The sequence below is a fragment of the Agelaius tricolor genome, unplaced genomic scaffold (assembly GCF_023055355.1).
Source record: "Agelaius tricolor isolate 1412-34295 unplaced genomic scaffold, bAgeTri1.0.p SCAF_42, whole genome shotgun sequence".
In the NCBI taxonomy this organism is placed as follows: Eukaryota; Metazoa; Chordata; class Aves; order Passeriformes; family Icteridae; genus Agelaius; species Agelaius tricolor.
The window spans coordinates 164467-187515 of NW_027269302.1; the positions used below are offsets into that span (position 1 = coordinate 164467).

At 55.0% G+C, this 23049-nt stretch overlaps 3 protein-coding genes across 6 annotated transcripts in view; 1 reads left to right on the top strand and 2 right to left on the bottom strand.

Annotated features, from left to right (window-relative positions):
- The window catches only part of LOC139603903 (zinc finger protein 239-like), a 256414-nt gene that overhangs the window by 147594 nt on the left and 85771 nt on the right, over positions 1 to 23049 (top strand). The window lies entirely within an intron of this gene.
- Positions 1 to 23049, bottom strand: part of LOC139603907 (zinc finger protein 436-like) — a 623778-nt gene that overhangs the window by 106312 nt on the left and 494417 nt on the right. The gene's annotated exons all lie outside the window — the stretch shown is intronic.
- Positions 19985 to 20868, bottom strand: LOC139603936 (zinc finger protein 774-like; the record flags this gene model as incomplete). Its single annotated transcript, XM_071454937.1, has 1 exon — positions 19985 to 20868. A coding segment is annotated over exon 1 (873 nt), but the record flags the coding sequence as incomplete, so codon positions are not given.

The window sequence follows — 23049 nt, forward strand, 5'->3', positions numbered from 1 at the left end:
CTGGGCTGGGCTGGGCACCAAGGGCAGGGCTGGCCCGGCTGTGATGCCTCTGGCCCCTGTGACACCAGGGGCAGCGTGTCACAATGGGGGCAGCTGGAAAAGGCCCCCGCAGGTAACGCTGGCCCAGCACAGCCTGAGCAAGCGGTGAGTGCGCACGTGGCGGGGCTGGGCCGGGCCAGGGCCGGGCCACAAGCGCCGCACCCGGGCCTGCATTGTCCCCCTGCACCCAGGGCCAGCCCCTGGGGCTGGCGCCTTGGCCGGGGCACGGGGCTGCTGCTGCTGGCCCACTGGCACAGGCCCTGCTGCCTGCCAGCTGCCCGGGGCCCTCTGCTTCTGCCCTCACATCCCTGCGCCTCCGGGCCTCACTTCAGCCCCCACAAGCTCCCTTGGCAGCCCCAGTGAAAGCCTTGTCTCTCTCCTCCTGCAGACCATGGCGCACAGAGCAGTCCTGGCTGGGCTTGTGCTGCTCCTCTTCCTGTTCCCACTTTCCGTGGTGCACAGATTTCACGGGGATGAGCAGCCCGGTGCAGAGGAGATGAAAGTGGCCCCCCCAGAGCCAGCTGAGCCTGGCTGGGGACCCTGGCTCCTGGCTGCCTTGCGCTACCTGCACCAGCTCTGGCAAATTGCTCAGCCGCTGCTCCTGCTTTTGGGCTGGTGGCTCAGGCGCAGAAGGGCAGCCACGAGGCAGAGAGCAGCGGCCCAGAGAGCTGAGGAAAAGGCCAGAAGGAGGAAGGTGGAAAGCGAGCGGAGAAGGCGGCTCCTTAGGAAGAGATTCAAAGACATGGAGCAAATGCGCCGGGCCACGAAAGAAATAGAAAAGCAAATGGCCAGGCTGATTGGAATGAATAGGGATACAAACAGGATGCTGAAGGTAGGCAGGGCAGGCTTTTGGAGGAGCACAGGCAGTGGCTGTGTGAAGAAAAGCTTCCTGCTGGAGATGCTCTCTGGGCCGGCCAAGGCGAGCCGCACATCTTTGTGAGCAGCCGGTGCACAGAGCTGCGCTTGCTGCCCAGCACAGCCCTGCGCCGGGGCACAGGCTCCGGGCTCCTGACACACCCTGCCCCTCTGCCCCCTCTCTCCTCACGGGATCTGTAGTAACTGCATCTATTTTAACCCTTTCCCATACAGAGCCTTTGCATCTGCTCGGAGGAAAGCACCATTTGAAGGCATCAGGCGCAATGATTGGAGAATGATTCAAATTCTTAAATAGTTTTGAAATATGTAAAATGTTTTCTTTAAAAATAGTTGTCTTTAGAAACATTTTCAAAACTTTTTATTACTATAATGTAGATTACTAGTCTTGTAAGATAACATAAATATTTTAATATTAAGTAGTAATAAATAATGGCACTTTTCCTTATATTACATAGAACTTATAATTCATCAGAATTACCAAGAATTATTACAGTTAACAAAAACTGAAGTATACTTTATTTCTGTTTAAACCAGCAAATGTTGCTTGATCATCATGATCCAATAATTATTTTGTGTCTTGTTTAATATTCATATATACAGTATATAGACTGTCGCTACGAATGCCTATAATCACAATTGGTTAATTAAAATTACACTCTCTGCCCTCCTGTCTCGGGAGGGTGACTTCCCTCAGGCAGCTGCAGTCCCTGTCAAGATGCAATAAAGGCAATGCCTGAACAAACGCTGAGTCTGTGAGTGTCCATGCTGGACTCAGGTGTCAGCTGTGGGGAATTCCTGACACAGGGGCACCACAGCAGCCCTTGGCCATGCAGAGGCTCCTTTCCTCCCCTGCAGCAGCTGCTCCTTTGGTGCTGTGATCCAGCCTCTGCTCTGCGCGATGCCAAATGCAAGAAAACCAGGAGTGCCACCACTCAGACTGTCACTCGGGTCCCTGCAGAGCTCAGGAACCACCATGGCTGTGTAGGTGTGGAACCTGCAGTGGGCCATGACAGCAGGGACAGCAGGGACAGCAGGGACAGCAGGGACAGGGGGACAGAGCACAGCAATCACAGCCCGGCTGCCCTGGGACAGGCCCGGCAGGCGGACAGGACACGGGGCAGGCAGGAGTCCCCATCCTCTCTGTGCCCTCCTGAGCACAGGCACATAAGGGACAGGGGCAATGGGGACACAGCCGGCCCCTCTCCTCTGGGAATATCCCACCTGCCCAGGGGCCCTGACAGAACGCAGGGGCTGAGGCTCTGCAAGGGGAACCCAAGGATGAGCAGGAGGACCTCCAAGTTACATCTGCCCACATTCTGCATGCAAACTGCTGCGTGGAGGAGAAAACCAGAGGGGCCTTGCCACAGCAGATCCCATCTGAGGGAAGTTGTTCTCTATTCCTGCACATGGGTGCCCCATGCAACATGGAGCACATGAATGCACTTTGACACCAGATTCTCAGCCCTGCTCGAGCGCTCTGGCACAGCAGGAGCGGCCATTCCCTAATAACACACGGGTTTGCAACTCTTGTGCAAAGCAACACAAATTGTCTCTCTCCTCCTGCAGACCATGGTGTCCAAATCAGTCCCTGCCCTGCTGGTGCTGCTCCTCTTCCACTTCCCACGGCCCGTGGTGATCAGTTGGGATGAGGATGCAGAGCTGGGCAAAGAGGGCCTGGAGCAGGCTACCCCAGAGGCACCCGAGCCTGCCTGGGGACCCCTGCTCTGGGCAGCCGTGCAGCAGGGGCCCTCCTGGGCTGCTGCTGAGCTGCTCTTCCTGCCTTTCTTCCTCTGCCTCAGGCCCAGAAGGGCGGCCATGAAGTAGAGAGCAGCGGCCCGGAGAGCTGAAGAAGAGGCCAGAAGGCGCAGGATGGAAATGGAGCAGAGAAGGCTTCGGGTGTCTGGGGAACATTCCCGGGTTTCTTGGGAAGACTCCCGGGTGTCTGGGGAACACCCCCGGGTGTCTGGGGCTCTCCTGGCCCCGTTCCCAGCCCAGGTTCCCGGGGTTCAGGAGCTGCCCTGGTGCCCGGGCCCCGCGACATCGCCTGGGTGCAGTTGGAGCCCGAGGTGCAGGCGGGCGCCGCCCGCGAGGCCCTGCAGGGCTTCAGCATCACCCAGAGCAGCGCCAGGAAGATCTCCTGCGCCAAAAAGGGACCCAGTTTCCCACCCAAATCCCCTCTCTCCATCCCAAATCCTTCTTTGTGCATTCCAAATCCTTCTTCTTTCACCCCAAATCCCCTTTCCCAGCCCCCAGGGATTTTGGGGCTCCAGAGGGGTTATTGGGGTTTTTCCCAGCATTGTACCCAGGGTCTCTCTGCAGACATTGCACCTGGAGCTGCCCCAAATAAACCCCAAATGACCCCAAATTTTGGGACTGGGGGTTGGGGGGGGGGGGGGGGGGGTGATACTAAAATTCGGGGTTTTAAGGTGTTTGACCCCAATCTTTGGGAACTGGGGGGTTTGATCCTGAACTTTGGGCGTTGGGTGGGGTTGATCCTAAAATTTGGGGTTTAGGGGATTTTGACACCTCAGGGTTTGGGGATTTTTGACCCCAAACTTTGGGAATTGGGGATGTTTGACACCCCTGGGTTTCGGATTTGGGGGTTTTTGTTCCCAGGATTTGGGGTTTGGGAGTTTTTTTCCCCAGGATTTGGGGATCAGGGGGTTTGAGCCCCAAACTTTGGGATCAGGGCGGTTGGACACCCCAGATGTTTCAAGCCCCAGGATTTGGGGTCAGGGGGTTTTGACCCCAAAGTTTGGGATTGGGGACTTTGACCCCAAACTTTGGGTAATGAGGAGGGTTGGACACCCCAGATATTTCAGACCCCAGAGTTGGGGATTGGGGTTTTAGACCCCAAACTTTGGGGGTTGGGGGTGTTTGACACCTCAGGATTTGGGATTTGGGGGTGTTTGGCCCCAGACTTTGGGAACGGGAGGTGTTGGACACCCCAAATGTTTCAAACCCCAGGATTTGGGGTCAGGGGGATTTAACCCCAACATTTGCAAATTGCAGAGTGTTTGACACCCCAGGATCTGGGATTTGGGGGGTTTAAGGCCTAAAATTTGGGGTTCGGGCTGGGGGCCGGGGGGGAGGTTGAGATCCCAGAGTTTGAGTCTGGGGGTGTTTGGCCCCCCCCAGTGTTTGAACCCCAGGATTTGGGGTGTTTGACCCCAATGTTTGACCTCACCTCGGGTTTGGGGTCGGGGTTGAGATCAGGGACATTCCCTGGAGCCAGCGGCGGGATCGGGATCGGGAACGGGATCGGGAAGCGGAACAGGAACGGGGAGGGTCCCTGAGCCAATGCCGGACCCCAACCCCAGGGAGAGGCCCCGCCGCAGTCCCGGAATGGCCCCATCCCCACAATCCCGGCGCCCTCCCCAGGCCCAGCCCCTCCCCGGCCGCTGAACGGAGCCTCCCTCAATCCCAGCCCGCCCCGATCCGGGCCGGAGCCATCCCCAGAGCCTCCCCCATTCCCGGCCCGGACCCTTCCATCCCTTTTTGGGGCGGCTCCTGCCGCTCCCCGCCCATTTCTGGGGGTTCCAAAGGGCCCCGCGGACCCTCCCCATTTTGGGGGTGTTGGGGTGGCCCCAGGGCCGCCCCGAGGGCCGAAGGGGGATCGAAAGCCCCAAACCCGAGGGGCTCCTGGGGGTGCCCAGTTCCTCCCGTCCCCAGCCCGAAACAGATCCTAGCCAATCAGAGCGCGGGGCGCTGATGACGATCCCGTTGCCGGGCAGAAACTCGGCGCACTGGTCCCGCCCGGCGATTTCCAGCGAATCAGCGCCCGGCTCGGCTGTGACTCATCGGGTGCCGGGCAGAACCCAGCGCCTCTCACAGCGCTGGCCAATCAGAGACTGCGCGGGGCCATTCCCAGCCAATCAGAGCGTTTGTCGCTGATGGCTCTCAGTGCCCAGGAGCGGAATTTGGGGCGGGGGCGGTGACCCCGGCGATGGGGATGGGGCGTGCGGGGGCAGCTGGGGCCGCACTGGTGGCACTGGGGGCGCTGGGAGCCCCCCCGGCCGCGGGGGGAGCGGGGGGCGTGGGGAGAAGGGGGGGCGGGGGGGCCCCAAATTGAACCCAAGGGGGGTCGGGACCCCCAAAGGGAGCAGGAGGGGCCTGGAACCCCCAAAACCAAGCACGGGGGAGGGGATTGGGGACTGGGGGAACGATGGGGAAGGGGCGGGAGAGCGGGGGGAAAGAGGGGGATGGGACCCTCAAATTGAGGTGGGAGGGAGCTGTGGACTGGGGGAAACCCCCATCAAATCCCATTAAAATCCCATAAAAATCACATTAAATTCCACTCAATTCCCATTAAACACCATTAAAATCCCATTAAAATCCTATTATATTCCATTAAAATCCCATGACATCTCATTAAAATCCCATAAAATTCTATTACAATCCCATCAAATCCCATTAAAAGTCCATAAAATCCCACTAAAATCCCATTAAATCCTATTAAAATTCCTTTTAAATCCCATTAAATTCTATTAAAATCCTACTAAATTCCTATTAAAATCCATTAAAATCCCTTCCAATCCCATAAAATTATCCCAAACCCACACAGAACTGGCCCTGAATTACCCCCCATACACACAGCCCTAAAAACCAAAAAATGTGAAAAATTACCTCAAATGATCCCAAATTTACCCCGAATAACCCCAAAAAACCCCAAATAACCTCAAAGGCACACAAAGAACCCAAATCCCCCAAATGACCCCAAATCCCATAAATGACCCCAAATTCTCCAGATGACCCCAATCCCATAAATTACCACAAATCCCATAAATGACCCCAAATTCCATAAATGGGACTGGGAGAGGGGAGGAGAGGGCAGGGAAAGGGGGAGTGGGACAAACTGGGCGAGGAAATCAAACTCTGCAGTCAGACAGAGCAGGGATTTGTGTATCCAGCGCTGGGAGCGAGGGGGATCTCTCTGGCAAAAACCCACTCGGTCTCCTTTGGCCTTCAGCTCCATTTTAAAAGTCACAATTACAACACTTCATTAGCATACTCACATTTGCATAAAGCTGTGTCCCGGTTTTACAGCCGTGTGTGGCTTCAGCGCCTGCGTCCGTTCCTCCTGTGGCGGCCCTCAGTCTTCTGGTGCTCTTTTGATGAAGGCTTCTGTCGTCCTCCTCACGTTGGAACTTTTTACCTGGATCATCAGCCCATGCCTGGTGCTCCTTGTTCTTCAGTCTAACCTGGTCTGAGCTGATTTTGCCCTTTGCAAGCTCTGTTCAAACTTGCTCTCTCGCTCTCGGTGCGTTTGTTGTGCCGCTGGCTCTGCTCTCTCTCTTGCTCTGCTGCCTCGCTGGCTTTGCCTGCATGTGAAAAATGCATGTATTTTATGATTGGCTTTTCGCAAATATTAAAATGAATATTATATGTCTGGTGTTAGAAAGTAATGCTGTATTAATTCTCTTAAGTACTGTGTTAAATATAGTTTTAGGTTATAAAAATTGTTAAAATAGAAACGATGCTATGTAGGATTCTTGTTTTAATTAAAGGACTTGCAGTGAGATAGCAGCCACAGGACACCTAAATCTTTCAGATAAAAAGAATTTATTGCCCTCTTATCAGAAGAAATGAATTTCTTCCCACCTCGAAGGCGCTGTTAGGATTCAGAGGAAGAAGGTGGCACTGTCCAGACAGAATCCTGTGTTTGAATGGAATTTATGCATCATGGATGAAGTGTATGAATATGCAACAGGCTGTTGTTTTTAAGGGTTAATCCTTTGTTAACGGGTGTCCCTTTTCGGGCTCGTGCTGCCCAGAAAAAGGTACCCGGACCTCCATAACCCTTTCTCTCTATTGTCTCATATTGTCCTAATTCAAATTGTCCAAATTATTATTACTCTAATTGTATTGCTATTTTTATAACCATTTTATTACTATGGAACTTTTACAATTTTAAAAACAAGTGATTGGCGTGTTTCACACTGCACATCTCGCTCCAGGGCTGCTTGTGCTGAACCTTTCCTTGCACAGCCCTGAGGATTCCCCCAGCCCGGGCTCCCAGCAGCTCCAGGCCCGGCCAGGAGGAGCAGCAGGGCCAGGGCTGGCCGGGCGTCCCCCCAGATGTGGCCCCCGCTGGTGGCACAGCCGGACCCTTGGGAGGCTGCCTCAGGCTTTATTGTCCACCAGCATCCCAGGAGGGAGCAGAAAATCCTCCTGCAGACGCTGATTCTGGAGGCTGCCAGCGCTTCCTTGTCTCCAGGAGCTTCTGCCAAGCCCCAGTGAAACCTCGGTGCCACATTGTTCCACAGCCTCACAACGCTCTCCTGGCTCCCGTGAGGTCCCTCTGGGTCCCGCTGCAGCCTTGGCTCCATCAGAGTCTCCTGGCTCCATCAGGGTCTCCTGGTTTCCATCAGGGTCTCCTGGCTTCCATCAGGGTCTCCTGGCTTCCATGATGCTCCACTCTGTCCCAAGGGGCATCCGCGGCTCAGCTTTGGAGCCCTGCAAGATCCAAAGGTTCCCCCCAACAAACACCAGCCCAGGGACCCCCAGGATATTTGGGCTGAGCTCCCGCTGCCCAGGCACCTGCATGGAACCCAAGTGACCGCTGGGACTCCATGGAATGTCCTGGAACAAACTGTCCCTGGTCAGACAGGGGTGCCATGGAACACAGGTGCCACTGGGACACGGACACTGCCCATGGAACCGAGTGTCCATGGGGACAGAGCCGGGCCTGATGGAACACAGGAGAACATTGTCACCCCATGGAATCCATGGAACCAGGTGTCCATGGTGACACTGGAGAACATTGTCACCCAATGGAATCCATGGAACCAGGTGTCCATGGTGACAATGGAGAATATTGTCACCCCATGGAATCCCATGGAACCAGGTGTCCATGGTGACACTGGAGAACATTGTCACCCAATGGAATCCATGGAACCAGGTGTCCATGGTGACAATGGAGAATATTGTCACCCCATGGAATCCATGGAACCAGGTGTCCATGGTGACACTGGAGAACATTGTCACCCAATGGAATCCCATGGAACCAGGTGTCCATGGTGGCACTGGAGAACATTGTCACCCCATGGAATCCATGGAACCAGGTGTCCATGGTGACACTGGAGAACATTGTCACCCAATGGAATCCCATGGAACCAGGTGTCCATGGTGACACTGGAGAACATTGTCACCCCATGGAATCCATGGAACCAGGTGTCCATGGTGACACTGGAGAACATTGTCACCCCATGGAATCCATGGAACCAGGTGTCCATGGTGACAGAGCCAGGCCCAATGGAACCTACTGGAACACAGGAGAACACTGTTACCTGTTGGAACCCGGGCTGCTGAGAATTTTGGACTTTCTGAGCTGACAGACACTGACCCCCAAGAGAACACTGCATTTGGCTTGAGGCTGTGGAGAAGGCTTCCAAAATGGAATGATGGAGCTGGGATTATGGGTGTGGAGTTTGAATAGAAGGGTGTAATATCACATGGTGGACAACTTGGAGTTTAAGGTTTTAGAATATAGTAATATATATAAAGCAAGATGGAGGTTTTAGGGTGGAGGCTGATCCTTCTTCTTCTTCTTCTTTTTCTTCTTCTTCTTCTTCTTCTTCTTCTTCTTCTACTTCTTCTTCTTCTTCTTCTTCTTCTTCTTCTTCTTCTTCTTCTTCTTCTTCTTCTCCTTCTTCTTCTTCTCCTTCTCCTTCTCCTCCTCCTCCTCCTCCTCTTCCTCCTCCTCCTCCTCCTCGTCCCTTATGTTGGGCATGGGTGATTGGTTATTGGGTTAAAAGTAAAAATAATTTAGCTGCCATTTCTTAATTGGACAGTTTATCCTCAAAAGACCTTGCAGAGAGAGAGACAGGGCTCCATTTTTACCTTGTTGGCGAAGTGCCGCAGAACTCACAGCTTGTGAGACTGTTCTAGAGACAAGAGCTAATGAACACCTGAGTCCAAACAAGAAATGCTGTCTTGGGATTTCATCCCGACCTTGGCAGAAAAGAAGCAAAAGAATTGACTGTTACCCCATGGAATCTCATGGAACCAGGTGCCCACTGTTTCACAGTGCAGCCTCAGAGAGCGATGAGACCCTTGTGGCACCATGGAATATCCTGAAACCACAGCTCCCTTGTGACAAACCTGGGCTTTATGAAACCAAGGACACCGCTGGGATGCAATGGAATCTCAAGGAGCCAAGGGTCAGCTGTCAACACATCAGCTTCTCAGGAAACCAAGGCAAACACTGTGACACAGAGAGGGGCCTCATGGGACCCAGGAGACCATGGTGACACCGTGGTGGGATCTCATGGAACCAAGTGTGAATTGTTACAGGACCCAGGAGACCATGGTGACACCGTGGTGGGATCTCATGGAACCAAGTGTGAATTGTTACAGGACCCAGGAGACCATGGTGACACCGTGGTGGGATCTCATGGAACCAAGAGCCCAGAGTTTCACAGCTCAGCCTCATGGAGCGCTGGAGACCATGGTGTCCCAAAGGGAACACATGGAACAAAGGCTCCTTAGTGACACAGCAGGGCCTCATGGAATGCAAGAGATCATCCTGATGGAATGGAAACTCATGGATTCAAGGGTCCACTCTTTTGCTGCATGGCCTCATGGAATGCTGGAGACCATTGTGGCACCATGGAAACGAATGGCACAAAGGCTCCACTGTGACCCAGCAGGGCCTCATGGAACCAAGGACAGTGCTGTGATACAATGGAATCTCATGGAACCAAGTTCCAGTTGTGACAAAGCTGGGCCTACTGGAACCAAGGACACAGCCGTGATGCAATGGAACCTCTAGGATCCAAGGATCAATTGTCAACACATCAGGTTCCCATGAAACCAAGCAGAACATTGTGACACAGTGGAATCTCATGGGAGCAAGGCTCTGCTTTGATCAAGTGGGGCCTCATGGGACACAGGTGCCACTGGGACATTGTCAGGCCTGGTAGGAACAAGACACCACTGTGGCAGACCAAGGCCTCATGGGACCTAGGAGAGCCCTGGGACACAATGGAACCTGATGGAACCAAGGGCCCATTGTGACACGGCAGGGTCTCCTGGAACCCCTGTGCCACTGGGACATTGCCAGGGCTGGTGCAAGCAAGGTTCCACTGTGACAAAGGCAGGCCTTGTGGCACCCAGGAGACCATTGTGGGACAATGGAATCTCATGGAAGCAAGGCCCCATTGTGACAAAGCACGGCCTCATGGAAGCCCAGTGCCACTGGGACATCTCCAGCCTTGGAGGAAGCAAGTGTCCATTGTGACACAGCACAGCCTCAAATCACAGGAGAGCAGAGGGATGGAGCCATGGAATCTTGGGGAACCAAGTGTCAATTCTAAACACAGCGAGGACTCATGGAACCCAGGAGACCATTGTGATGCTGCACTTTGTCACAATGGGGCCGTGCTTCTATGAGGATCCATGGGCCCACAATGTTCTCCTGGGTTCCAGGAGGCCCCGCTGGGTCACAATGGCCCCTTGCTCCCACGAGCCACAGCATGGTCCCCGTTGCCCCTGGGTTCTGTGAGGCCCTGCTGCCTTCACAACTGACACTTGCTTCCATGGGATTCCATTGCGTCACAGTGGCCCCCATGTTTCCATGAGGTTCTGCTGGGTCACAGTGGACACTGGGTTCCACAAGAGCTGGCAATGTCCCAGTGGCACCTGTGTCCTGTGGGCCCCACTTTGCCAAAGCAGAGCCTTGGCTCCATGAGATTCCAGGCTGTCCCAATGCTCTGCTGAGTTCCACGAGGCTGTGCTGTGTCACAATGGACACTGAGTTCCACCTGCCCTGGCAATATCCAAGTGGCCCCTGGCTTCCATGAGGCCCCGTTGTGTTTGCAGGTGACACTTGGTTCCCCAAGATGTCATTGTCACGCCGCTCTCCTGGGCGTCCTGAGGCCTTGCTGTCTGTGAGAAATGACCGCTACTTTTAAAGTTTTAAGGTTGATTCAACCTTGAAAAAATGACAACAAAGGACTGAAACAGGAGAAATCACAGCACTGGGAGCCCTTCCCCACCCCGTGCCTATCAGCCACATGGCTCCTTCACAAATTGGCTGCTCCTCCTTTTAGACTTTTGGTGTTGCACCAGGTAATCCTAGCCCCACCCAAAGTCTGTCAGGTAACTCTTTGTGGCCGTCCATTGGTGGAGAATGCTTTCTTGCACCCTGACTGGAGAGCAGGTGTTGCCATGCCTGCCTTCCAGTGACAAACCTGCCCTCCCCAAATGCCCCAACCACCAAGGCCATTACAAGGGCAGGGGAAGAGGACTATGGGGGACAGATGACAATAACATCACTACACATCTTAACACACACATAGGATCTATCTCCTCACTGTGAGACCCAACTATGACATTACTCATCTGTAACACTGTGCAATAATGGAGCCTTGTTCCTACCAGACCTGGCAATGTCCCAGTGGCACCTGTGTCCCATGAGGCCCCACTTGGTCAAAGCAGAGCCTTGGCTTAACAACTGAGCCTTGTTTCCTTGAGATTCCATTTGTGAAAAATGCGTTCACTCTCCTGTGAAAATGTACAAAGTTTAATAAAGGACAATGGGAGAGCAGGACCATGGAGCAAAGGTTATTATGGCCGGGTGCATCTTGGCACTAAGCCAGGAGCACCCTGTTACCTTCGGGGATCCCCTGAAATACCTTTCCCCTTACATCAGCCTGGTGCATATTCATAGAGCCTCATGCATGTCCATAAACTACTTTACATATTCCAGGAATGATTTTACATGGCCCCTCCTTGGGTCTGCCTTTTCAGAGCATGTGTGTTTGGCTGTGGTTTTGGCTCCTTCTCTTTATCACCTCCAGGTTTTGGGCCTTGGTGCACTCTGCCTTCAGACAGGGAGTGCTGATAGTTGGCAGATCTGTACAGGTGTCCTCATCCTGGGTGCATTGGATGTTATCCCATCCAAGCAGGCAGTTTAACACAAGCACACTTCTATCAGCTATTTCACTACTATGTCTAAGCTCAATTAACAACAGAAATAAAAACTATATCTTTAGAACAAAGTTACTTTAACACCACACAGATAAAATCCATTTTAATATTTGCAAAAAGCCAATATTATGATATTTATCTATAACAGGGTGAAGGAGCCCTGGCCCAGGCTCTGGCCCTGGGGACACGGGGACGCTGCCGTGGGGTCCCTGTCCCCCTGTGCCACCTCCAGGGCCCCGGCCCCGCGTCCCCGTGTCAGGCTCTGGGGTCGATCTCGTGGAACATCCTCTGGGGGAGGCTGCGGGGCCGGGGGCGGGGGGACCCGGGGGGACAGGGGACCCCGCTGTGCACGAGCAGGATTGGACTGCTCTGGGGGGAGCTGTGAGGGGGCCGGGGCAGAGTGACCTCCCCAGGGACCTCACACAGCCCCCGTGATGTCACACAGCCCCTGTGATGTCACACAGCCCCATGTGATGTCACACAATCTCTGTGATGTCACACAGCCCCCGTGATGTCACACAGCCTCTGTGATGTCACACAGCCCTCGTGATGTCACACTGTCCCTGTGATGTCACACTGCCCCTGTGATGTCACACAGCCCCTGTGATGTCACACAACCACTCTGTTAGGTCACACAACCTCCATATGATGTCATTCAGCTGCTATGTGATGTCACACAGCACATTTGTGGTGTCACAGTCACCCTGTGATGTCACAGCCTTCTCTGTGGCATCACACAGCTGCTCTGTGACTCTGGGTCACAACCCACATTGTGATGTCACAGAGCCGCCTTCTCTGATGTCACAGCTAGCTCTGTGCTGTCACAACCCCCTCAGTGCTGTCACACAGCCCACTCTGTGCTGTCACACAGCCCCTTGCTGCCATCCCAGCTGCTCTGTGGCTCTGGGACACAGCCCCAGAGGTGCTGCTGTGACACAGCCCCCGCGGGGACATCCCACAGCCCCGGCCAGTGCTGAGCCCCTGGGAGCTCTGTCTGTGCCCTGCTCGTGTCCCTGAGGGGCCCTGGCAGTGCCCCAGCCCTGCTGGGCTGTGCACAGGAGCTGCTCCTGGCCAGAGCTGTCTCTCTGCAGCTCTGCTGCCCTTGCCAGGAGCTGCCTCTGGGCCAGGAGCCCGGCCCAGCTCAGCAGCACAGACACAGCACAAGGACTTTAATCACCCTCTGGGCCTTTGCTGCTCTTTGCATCACACCCAGTCCCTCAGAGTGGGCTCAAAGACTTCTCAAGAGCTCACAGTGAGATTGAAAGACTGAAGTTTCTTGTACTTTAAAGAGATCCCTGTGAGGGACAGGACTGAGAAAGTGTCCCCGGGTTCCCGGGAGAGCAGAACACTGGAGGCACTGATGGCAGCTGGGGACAAACAAGGCAAAGGTGTCTCTGGTGCTGAGCAAACCTGGATTTGTTTCAGGAATGTAAAGGGCCAAGGCCTGAGCCCCAGGGCCTGGCCAGGCAGATCCTGTCCCTCCCTCCTTGCTCAGGGCTCTTCCCGGGATGGGCCCTGGCATGTGGGGATGGGCAATGCCAAGGGCAGGAGCGTGGGGCGGCCCCTGCCAGGCTTCTGAGCAGGGACAAGGAGGCCATGAGGCCCCAGGCCTGCAAGGGTCACTTGTCCCCTCCTGGCTCAGGCCCAGGGCCAGCAGCCATGGCCAAAGCGCTGCCCAGGTTGGCTCTGTCAGGGCTGTCTTGCAGCTGCTGCCCATCCCTGTGCCCTGTGCAGCCCAGGCTGTCCCACGGTGTCCCTGCCCTGGCCTCTGTCCCTGCAGGCTCTGGGCATCCCCCGGCTGCCCCACCTGGCTGGGCCCTTCCTTTGCTGACAGCTCTGCCTCCTGCCTGCCCCTGCCTGCCCACACAAAGCCTGGGGCTGCTCCAGGCTCCTGCTGGGGACGTGCTGCACCACAGCCCTGCCCTGACAGGGAAATTCCTTTCTCCTGCAGCCACTCTGGGCCTCCCCAGCTGCCCTTGGCGTTAATTCTTTCTCTGGCTGTTTTCCACTATGTCAAAAGGATCCACCATCCCTTAAATCGCTCTTTAAACACTCTCATGGCTCTGCTCCACTGTCCTCAGGCTCCACCCCACTGAGCACAGAGCTCCTTTGTCCCTATACAGTGCTCATGGGCCCAAGGCCTCCAAACCCCCCCTCCTTGGGACATCTCTGGGCCCTCTCCAAAGTGTTTCCAAATGAAAACATTCACCTCAGAGTCTAAAGAAATCACCAGAGGACAGGGCCAGCCCGACCTGTCTGTCCTGGCTACTTTTGTCTGGGAGCAATCCTTGGATATACAGAATTTGGGAGGCCAAATTCTAATTTTGGCCATGGTCCCTGGACAAGAAGGCTGGTTCTTTTCCATAGGAATGAAGGAACAGAGCCCCAGTGTTTCAGGGACAGATGAGAGGTGACCACCAGAGGCCACGGCCAGCCAGACCTGGCAGGTTTGGTTTTGTGAGATACCCTTGCATAGAGGAAATTATTTTAGGGAGAGTACCCGTTTTGGCAATGGGCATCTGAAAAGTCAGACAGCTCTTTTCCATAGCAAGGAAAGCACAGAGCCCCAGTGCTCCAGGAGCTGATGAGAGGCAGCCCTTGACATGCCAAGATCAGCCAGAGCTGTCAGGTGGCCCCTGGGAGGCCAAGCCAGCCAGAGCTGTTCCATGTTCCCTGGGTTCCATGGGTCCCACAGTGTCCCAATGGTCCCTTGCTTCCATGGGGCCCTGAGGTGTCATAATGCCCCCTTGGTGACACCAGGCCCTGAAGGTTGGAATGGTCTCCATGGTTCCATCAGGCCCCACAGAGCCACAATGGTCTCTGGGTCCATGGACCCCCTCTGTGTCACCATGGCCCCTTGGTTCCAAGGGCTCCAGTGGTGCCACAATGATCCCCTTGGTTCCCTGGGCTCCAGTGGTGCCACAATGATCCCCTTGGTTCCCTGGGCTCCAGTGGTGCCACAATGATCCCCTTGGTTCCCTGGGCTGCAGTGGTGCCACAATGATCCCCTTGGTTCCATGGGCTCTTGTGGGGCCACAATGATTCCCTTGGTTCCATGGGCTCCAGTGGGGCCACAATGATCCCCTTGGTTCCCTGGGCTCCAGTGGTGCCACAATGATCCCCTTGGTTCCATGAGGTCCCCACAGTGTCCCAGGGATCTCCATGGGAAGGAAAGGACCCAGCCCCACTGTTGCAGGCGCAGCCACCAGAGGCCAAGGCCAGCGAGCCTTGATGGTACTGGCAGATTTTGCCTGGGAGCAACCCTTGGATATTGAGAATTTCAGAGGTGGAATCCCAATTTCAGACATGGACACTGGAGGAGAAGGATGGTTCTTTTCCATAGGAAGGAAAGCACAGAACACCGGTGGTGTCTCCGGGGCAGATGAAAGGCGGCCATCAGAGGCCAAGGCCAGCCAGACCTCTCTGTCCTGGCAGCTTTTGTCTGAAAGCAACCCTTGGATATCAGGAATTTGGGAGGTGGAACCCCAATTTCAGCCATTTTTGCATGGATAAGAAGGACGGTTCTTTTCCATAGGAAGGAAAGCACCCAGCCCCAGTGTTTGGACAGCAGGGGAGAGGCACCCCCAGGAGGCCAAGGGCAGCCAGACCTGTCTGTCCTGGCAGCTTTCACCTGGGAGCAATCCTTGGATGTACGGAGTTTTGGAGGTGGAATCCCAGTTTTGGCCATGGTCAAGATGGGTATTTTTGCCCATAGGAAATTAAAGCACAAAGTCCAAGTGTTTAGGAAGAAGATGAGAGGTGGCCACCCTCAGGCCAAGCCAGCCAGCCCTGTCTCTCCTGGCACCTTTTGTCTAGGGGCTTTCCTTGGATATTGGGCATTTTGGAGGTGCAATCTCAGTTTTGGCTGTGGGTGCCTGGACAGGAAGAAGAGCTCTTTTCATAAGGAAGGAAAGCACCCAGCCCCAGTGTTTCAGAGGCAGATGAGGGCCTGCCCTCAGGAAGCCAAGGCCAGCCAGACTTGTCAGTGCTGGCAGCTTTTGTCTGGGAGCTATCCTTGGATATAAGGAATTCCAGAGGCAGTTGCCCAGTTTTGGCCATGAGTGCCTGGTTGAGATGGAGGGTTTTTTCCCACAAGAAATAAAAGCACATGGTCCCAGCGTTTCAAAGGCAGATGAGAGGTGCCCCCAGGTAGGCAAGGGAGCCAGATCTGTTCCTCCTGGCAGATTTCATCTGGGAACAATCTTTGCATGTAAGGGAATTTGGAGAAGGAATCCCAGTTTGGGCCATAGGGCCCTGGAGGAGGATCAGGACAGTTCTGTCCCATAGGAAGGAGAGCCCAGAGCCCCAGTGCTTCAGGGGCAGTTGAGGAGCAGCCCTCGACATGCCAAGGTCAGCCAGACCTGTCCAGCAGCCCCCAGAAGGCCAAACCAGCCACACCTGCTCCCTGTGCCCTTGGTTCCATGAGGCCCCACAGTGTCCCCATGGTCTCCTTTATTCCAGGAGTCCCTGCAGTGTCACAATGTTCTCCTTTCTTCTGCAGTGTCACAACGGCCCCTTGGCTTCCCTGAGCCCTTGCAATGTCCCCGTGGCCCCTTGGCTCCCTGTGGCCCCGCTGTGTCACAACGGCTCCTTGGTTCCACGGGTGCCATAGCTTCATCCTTGGCCCTTGGTTCCAGAGGGGGCCTGAGTTTCACAATGGTCCCTCTGATTCCGTGAGGCACCAGAGTGTCACAATGGTCTCTTTGCTCCCATGAGGTTCCATAGTGCCACCATGGTGTCCTTGGATCTGCGTTGTCACAAGGGCCCCTTGGTTCCATGAGTTTCTGGACTGTCAGCAATGGTTTCTTTGCTCCAGAGGGGCCTTGATGTGTCACAAGGGCTCCGTGGCTGGGGTTTGTGTCTCACCCACGCTGGAACCCCAGCAGTTGGTAGCCATGTGCGTTTCTTTCTATAGAGCTTCTGTCTTCCTGTCTCTCTGTCTTCTCCTTCTAATGCTCTTGATATGGAACATTTTTTGATACCTCAACAACTGAAGTGATTAAACGTTTCTGGGTGCAACAGGCTGAGTTAATGAAGTTACTGCTATGGTGTTTTATGTTGAATTGGATGTTTTAGTAAATCTTTTTCCAAAGTTTCTTGATTTTCTGATCTTTGCCAGGAAAATTTTGTGCCATTTTGTCCTCTTGAGAATATATGGTTGGTGTTTCTCCTGTGCACCAAACTCCAGGAAAGGAACCCTTGGTTACTGTGAGAAACGACTGCAGACTTTGAAAATTTTAAAAGGTTTATTCAACCTTAACAAAAATGACAAGAAAAGGACTAAATAAGGAAGAACAGGCCTGGGAGCTCCCCTCATGGCCGCCTACCACGTGCCTGGCTCGTCCTCAAGATGGACGCTTCACCTTTGATACCCCGGGATTGCTTCAGCCAAACCTGGCCCCTCCCACAGTCTGTCAGTCAACTCTTCTTTGATGTTTATTGGTGGAGTCTGCTTTCCTGCAGCTTGATTGGAGGGTCAGGTGCTGTCATGCCACGCCCCCTCCCCTAGGAACAAGTCTTTGTTCTCGCCTTCTTTCTACCTGTCCTGGATGGCTCAGGCTGTCTGATGGTAACAACGGGGGGAAAGGGACTGTGGGGAGAACAGAGGACATCTAAACAACAGACTGCAATAACATAATGACACATCAATAAAGCTTCTCTTAATATTCACACAGTATCCATCCCTTAATTGCAGGAGCCAATCATCTCATTAGCCATCTACAACACAAAGGGACCTAAAATCACCGTTACAAGATAAAATTACCCAAAGACTAAAATCCACCCATATGGGCCTAAAATCAGCCAAAGGCATCTAAAATCCACTCTAAAACTGCCCAGTTTATCCTAAAATCGCCCAAACAGGCCCAAACCCCACCCAAATGGGCTTAAATCATTCAAAGGGATCTAAAATCCACCCTCAAACCCAACAGATTTGGCCTAAAATCTGCAAAGGGGCCTAAGATCCACCCTAAAAGGCTTGAAATCACTGCAAGGGATCTGAAACCCACCCTAAACCTGTCCAGTTTGGCCTAAAATCACACAAATGGACCTAAATTCTCCAGGACCAAGACCAAACCCAGCAGCAGAAGTGGCACCAGCCGCAAGACTGACACTGGAACTGAGATGGCAGCGCCACAGGACCGGCACCGGGACTAGGACCAAGACCCAGACCAGAACCTGCACCAGAACTGGCACTGGGACCAAGACTGGGACCAAGCCTGACACTGGGACCGGCACCAGGAGCGCTTTGGAACTGGGACTGGCACCGGCAGCGCTCCAGGACTGGGATCAGGACCGAGACTGGAACCCGGCACCCGCACCGGGACTGCTCTGGGACCGGGACCAGGACCGAGACCGGGAGCCCTCCAGGACTGAGACCGAGACCGTCACCGGAACCAGCACCGAGAGTGGCAGCGCTCTGGGACTGGGACTGAGACTGAGATTGGCACTGGGAGCACTCCAGGACCCAGACCAGCACCAGTAGCAGCACTGGGTCCAGAACCACTCTGGGACCAAGACTGAGACCAGCACTGAAACCAGCACCAGCACCGGCACCGAGAATGGCACCGCTCCAGGACCGAGACTGGGACTGAGACTGGGACTGGCACCGCTCTGGTACCAAGACTGGGACTGGGACTGGCACTGCTCCAGTATCGAGATCAACATGAGAACCAGAATCAGCCCCAGGAGTGCTCCGGGACTGAGATGGAGACTGAGGCAGGCACCGGAACCAGGATCAGCACCAGGATCACTCTGGGACCAGCACAAGGAGCAGGAACTGGACTGGAAATGGGATTGGAAATGGGATTGGCACTGGGATCCCTCCTGGATCTCTGCATTCGTTCCGGGGAGCTTTGGCTGCGCCCCCGGGCAGGATGGGGAGGGACCCCTGGGCAGGGCGGGACCCCCTTGGTTCACATTGATCCGGTGCAGCCATCCCGGTCCATATGGTCCAGTTTGTATGATCCCAGTCTTGGCTCCTAATCCCCACAGTCCCAGCCTGTGAAATCCCAGTCCACATGATCCCAGTCTGTACAATCCCAAGCCATACAATCCCAGTCTACATGATGCCAGTCTGTATGGTCCTGCATGGCACACACTCCAAGGACCTGGAATTCCAGTTCCCAGCCAGGAAAAGATGTTCCTGCCCTTGAAGGCAAAGCTCCTAAGAAGGGGCCGAAAGCCAAGTGGATCCTACAGTGACATTTCACTGCCAGCCTTCAGAACTTCACCCATGGCCATTGTAGCTCCTGCACTGGGAATTAAATCAGGGCAGGGTCTTTGGTGGCAGCTGCCCTGGCTCAAGGGAGACACTGAGAGAGAAACAGAGCAGGCAAAGAGAGGCAGGAGAGAAAGGAGGACACAAACACAATCAGCTGAGAAGGTGGCACTAACTCTGAAAGTTTTATTTGCTATCAAATACATCCCACCCACCCAGCCCCACACAATCCCAATCCCATCACTCCAAATTGGGATTGCACTTCTCCCAATCTCCTTCACACCCCATCTCACTCTGGCAGCTGTGGAATGGAGTGAGTCTGGCATGGGACTGAGTTTTTTAGGGTGGGAACAAGGCATTTTGATGTGGGATTGAGCCTGTATGAATTAAAATTCAGTTGTTTTCAGTGGGATTCAGTTGTTTTGAGGTGACCCTCTTGGCTTTTGGAGTGCAAAGAGATGGAGAACACTGCACAAAATCCCCCCCCAGACTACACAAATCCTCCAGAATATTCTCTCCAAACCATCAATTTCCCATTAAAAAACTCTGAAATTGTGGGACTTTAGACATCTGTGATCAATTTTTTTCTTTAAACACTGTTTTGGCTGTTTTTAAGGGATGAAGATGAATCAGAAAAAAATGCCAAACAAAAGGACAAGCAGGCAGGTGTGTTCCCAACATGGATCAAAGGGAATGTGAGTGACCAGGGTTGTGCCCAAAGTGCCTCCTCCAGTGGGGGATGGAGCTGCAGCAGCGCACGAAGCTCTTCCCGCACTCGGGGCACTCGCAGGGCTTCCCTTACCGGTGCCTCCATTGGTGTCGGGTCAAGGTAGAGCTCCTGGAGAAGCTCTTCCCACACTGGGGACACTCGTAGGGACTCTCCCCGGTGTGGATGCGCCGGTGGGTGATGAGGGTGGAGTTGTACTTGAATCCCTTCCTGCAGTCGGGGCATTGGAAGGGCCTCTCCTCTGTGTGAATCCGATAGTGCCGGAGGAGACTGAAGCTGGTCTGAAACCTCTTCCTGCATTTATCACACTCGTAGGGCCTCTCCCCAGTGTGGATGCGCCGGTGCTTGACAACGTCGGAGTTGTTCTTGAATCCCTTCCCACAGTCGGGGCATTGGAAGGGCCTCTCCTCTGTGTGACTCTGATAGTGCTGGATGAGATGGGAGCTGGTCTGAAACCTCTTCCCGCACTTGGAACACTCATAGGGCCTCTCCCCAGTGTGGGTCCTCTGGTGCTTGATCAGGCTGGAGCTCCGGCTGAAGCTCTTCCTACATTCCCCACACTCATAGGGCCTCTCCCCTGTGTGGCTCCTCAGGTGCTTGATCAGGGTGGAGCTCTCGCTGAAGCTCTTCCTACATTCCCCACACTCATAGGGCCTCTCCCCTGTGTGGCTCCTCTGGTGCTTGATCAGGCTGGAGCTCTGGCTGAAGCTCTTCTCACACTCCCCACACTTGTAGGGCTTTTCCCCAGTGTGGGTCCTCTGGTGCACAGTCAGGTTGTACTTCCACCTGAAGCTCTTCCCACACTCCACGCACGTGTGGGGCTTCTCCCCATCATGGAGCTGCTCATGGAGCACCAGCTCCGAGCTCTGCCTCCATCTCCGGCCTCCTTCCCGGCCCAGGCTGCCTCTTTCCCCCTCACATCCCCGCCATCTGCGTTTGCAGCCCCTCCTCGTGCGGCATCTCCGGGCCTTTTCCTCCCCGTTGGCTTCCTGTGCCGTGGAGCCGCTCCAAACGGCCTCTGCCACCAGGTTCTGCCGCGGGCATTTGTCCTCCCTGCTCTCCATGCTCAGCTCCTGCTCTGGGCGAGGAAGGACAAGGACAGCATGGGATTTGCCTCTGTGCCACAGGCAAGGGCAATGAGATCCCCCCAGGGCACACCTGGGGACGCACTGCCCCCTCTTGGCTCTCCCCATTTCGGGATGCCGGGGCTCTTTGGGCTCCCGGGCTCCCTTCTCCCCTCATTCTCTGCCCTGGGCTGCAGCGGCTCCAAGGAGTCCCCCCTGCCCCTCTCCAGGCTCTTGAGGCTCCCACCAATGGCGGCGCTCCCCCCTCTCTGGCCTCCCCACTTTGGCCTCCTGGGGCACACAGGGCTCTGCTCCTCCAGGCTGCCTCTGCCGGCAGCCGTCACCGCCACCCCCCGATGTCCCCCCGAGGGGCCTTTTCCACTCAGCCTTGGACTTCTTCATTCGCCTTCATCCATCTTCTTCCATCCCTCCTCCATTTCCTCCTCCCCCCTAACCCCGCCTCCTCCTCCCCCTCCATCCCTGCCCTTCCCTCCCTCCTCCTCCTCCCCCAGCAGCAGCCACACCCTCGGTGCCCCGTTCCCGCAGCCCTCGCAGCCCGCGGCAGCAGCGGCAATGGAGCCGGGCCAGGTCGGCATGGGCAGCGCGGGGCTCTCGGCTGCTCCCAGCCGCTGCGGGCGGGGGGAACCCGGCCCGGGCCAAAGGAGAGGCAAACTGGGCAAACTGGGGGCTGCACATCCAAACTGGGCCTTGCTGGGGACCCTGCCTGGCCCCTGCCAGCCCTTGGGGCTCCTCTCGGCACATCCGCCAGGGGGGAGCGCACACAGGCCTGGGGGATCCCAGCAGTGGCAGCACTGCCAGGGACTGGGCTGCACTGGGATCGTACTGGGAGCGACTGGGGCTGTACTGGCTTTGTACTGACATCAGACTGGGATCGTACTGGGAGTGTATTGGGGATGTACTGGCTGTGTACTTGGATCGTACTGGGAGTGACTGGGAATATACTGGCATCATACTGGAGTGACTGGGACAATTATAGGTTTCTATTGATATTATACTGGTATCATGCTGGGACGGGACTGGGTTTGTACTGACATCATACTGGGATCATACTGCCATGCCAGGGCAGACTGTGATTGCACTGATGGACACTGGGATCATACTGGGATCATACTGGGAGAGAGTAGGAGCCTGCAGTAGGCAATTGAGACCACGTTAGGGGCAAATGGGATATACTGGGAGTGACTGGGATGGAGCAGCTCTGAGCAACAGGGATCATGCTAGGAGCAACTGGGAGGAACTGGGAGTGACTGGGAGCCTGCTGGGGGTGATTGGAAACTGCTGGGCTTATACTGGGATGAACTGGGATCATGCTGGAGCTGACTGGGATCATTCTGGCAGTGAGTGCCACTACACTGAGGCTGACTGGGAGTGCTTGGGAGCAAATGGGATCATACTGGAAGGAACTGGAAAGATGCTGGAGGGAACTGGGCTACACTGGGACATACTGGGAGTGACTGGAACAAAAGTGAAGGTGAAAGAGAGCAACTGGAACCATGTGGAGCACAACTGGTTCATACTGGCAGGGACTGGGAGCACACTGGGCTCATCTCTGGATCATACTGGGAGGGACTGGACTAATACTGGGAGGATCTGAGAGGGACTGGGAGCACACCCTGCACATCATCCCCCAGACTGGGCCTGACTGGGAGCAACTGGGAGCACGCTGGCAGCAAATGGCATCATACTGGGACTAACTGGGCTGATCTAGGGAGCAACTGGAACCACACTGGAGGCAGCTGGGACCATACTGGGAGAGATTGGAACAACTGGGATTATACTGGGACCCCACTGGGAGGGCTGGCATGTGACTGGGATCAAACTGGAGCTTACTGGGATCATATTGGGGTTGAAAGGGAGCGACTGGGATCACACTTTGGGCTACTGGGAGCAGCTGAGGGAAACTGGGATGATGCTGCAAGCAAACTGGAGGAACTGGGAAGGACTGGATGCATGCTGGGGGCAACTGGGATATACTGGGCATGACTGGGGGATCATACTGGGGGGACTGGAACCACACTGGGAACAACTGGGACCATGCTGGGGACAACTGGGACCACGCTGGGGGCAACTGGGAGTGAGTGGGACCATGCTGGGAGGGACTGGGATCATATGGGGAGGGACTGGGACTAGAGCAGGGGCAACTGGGTCCAACTGGGACCATCCTGGGAGTG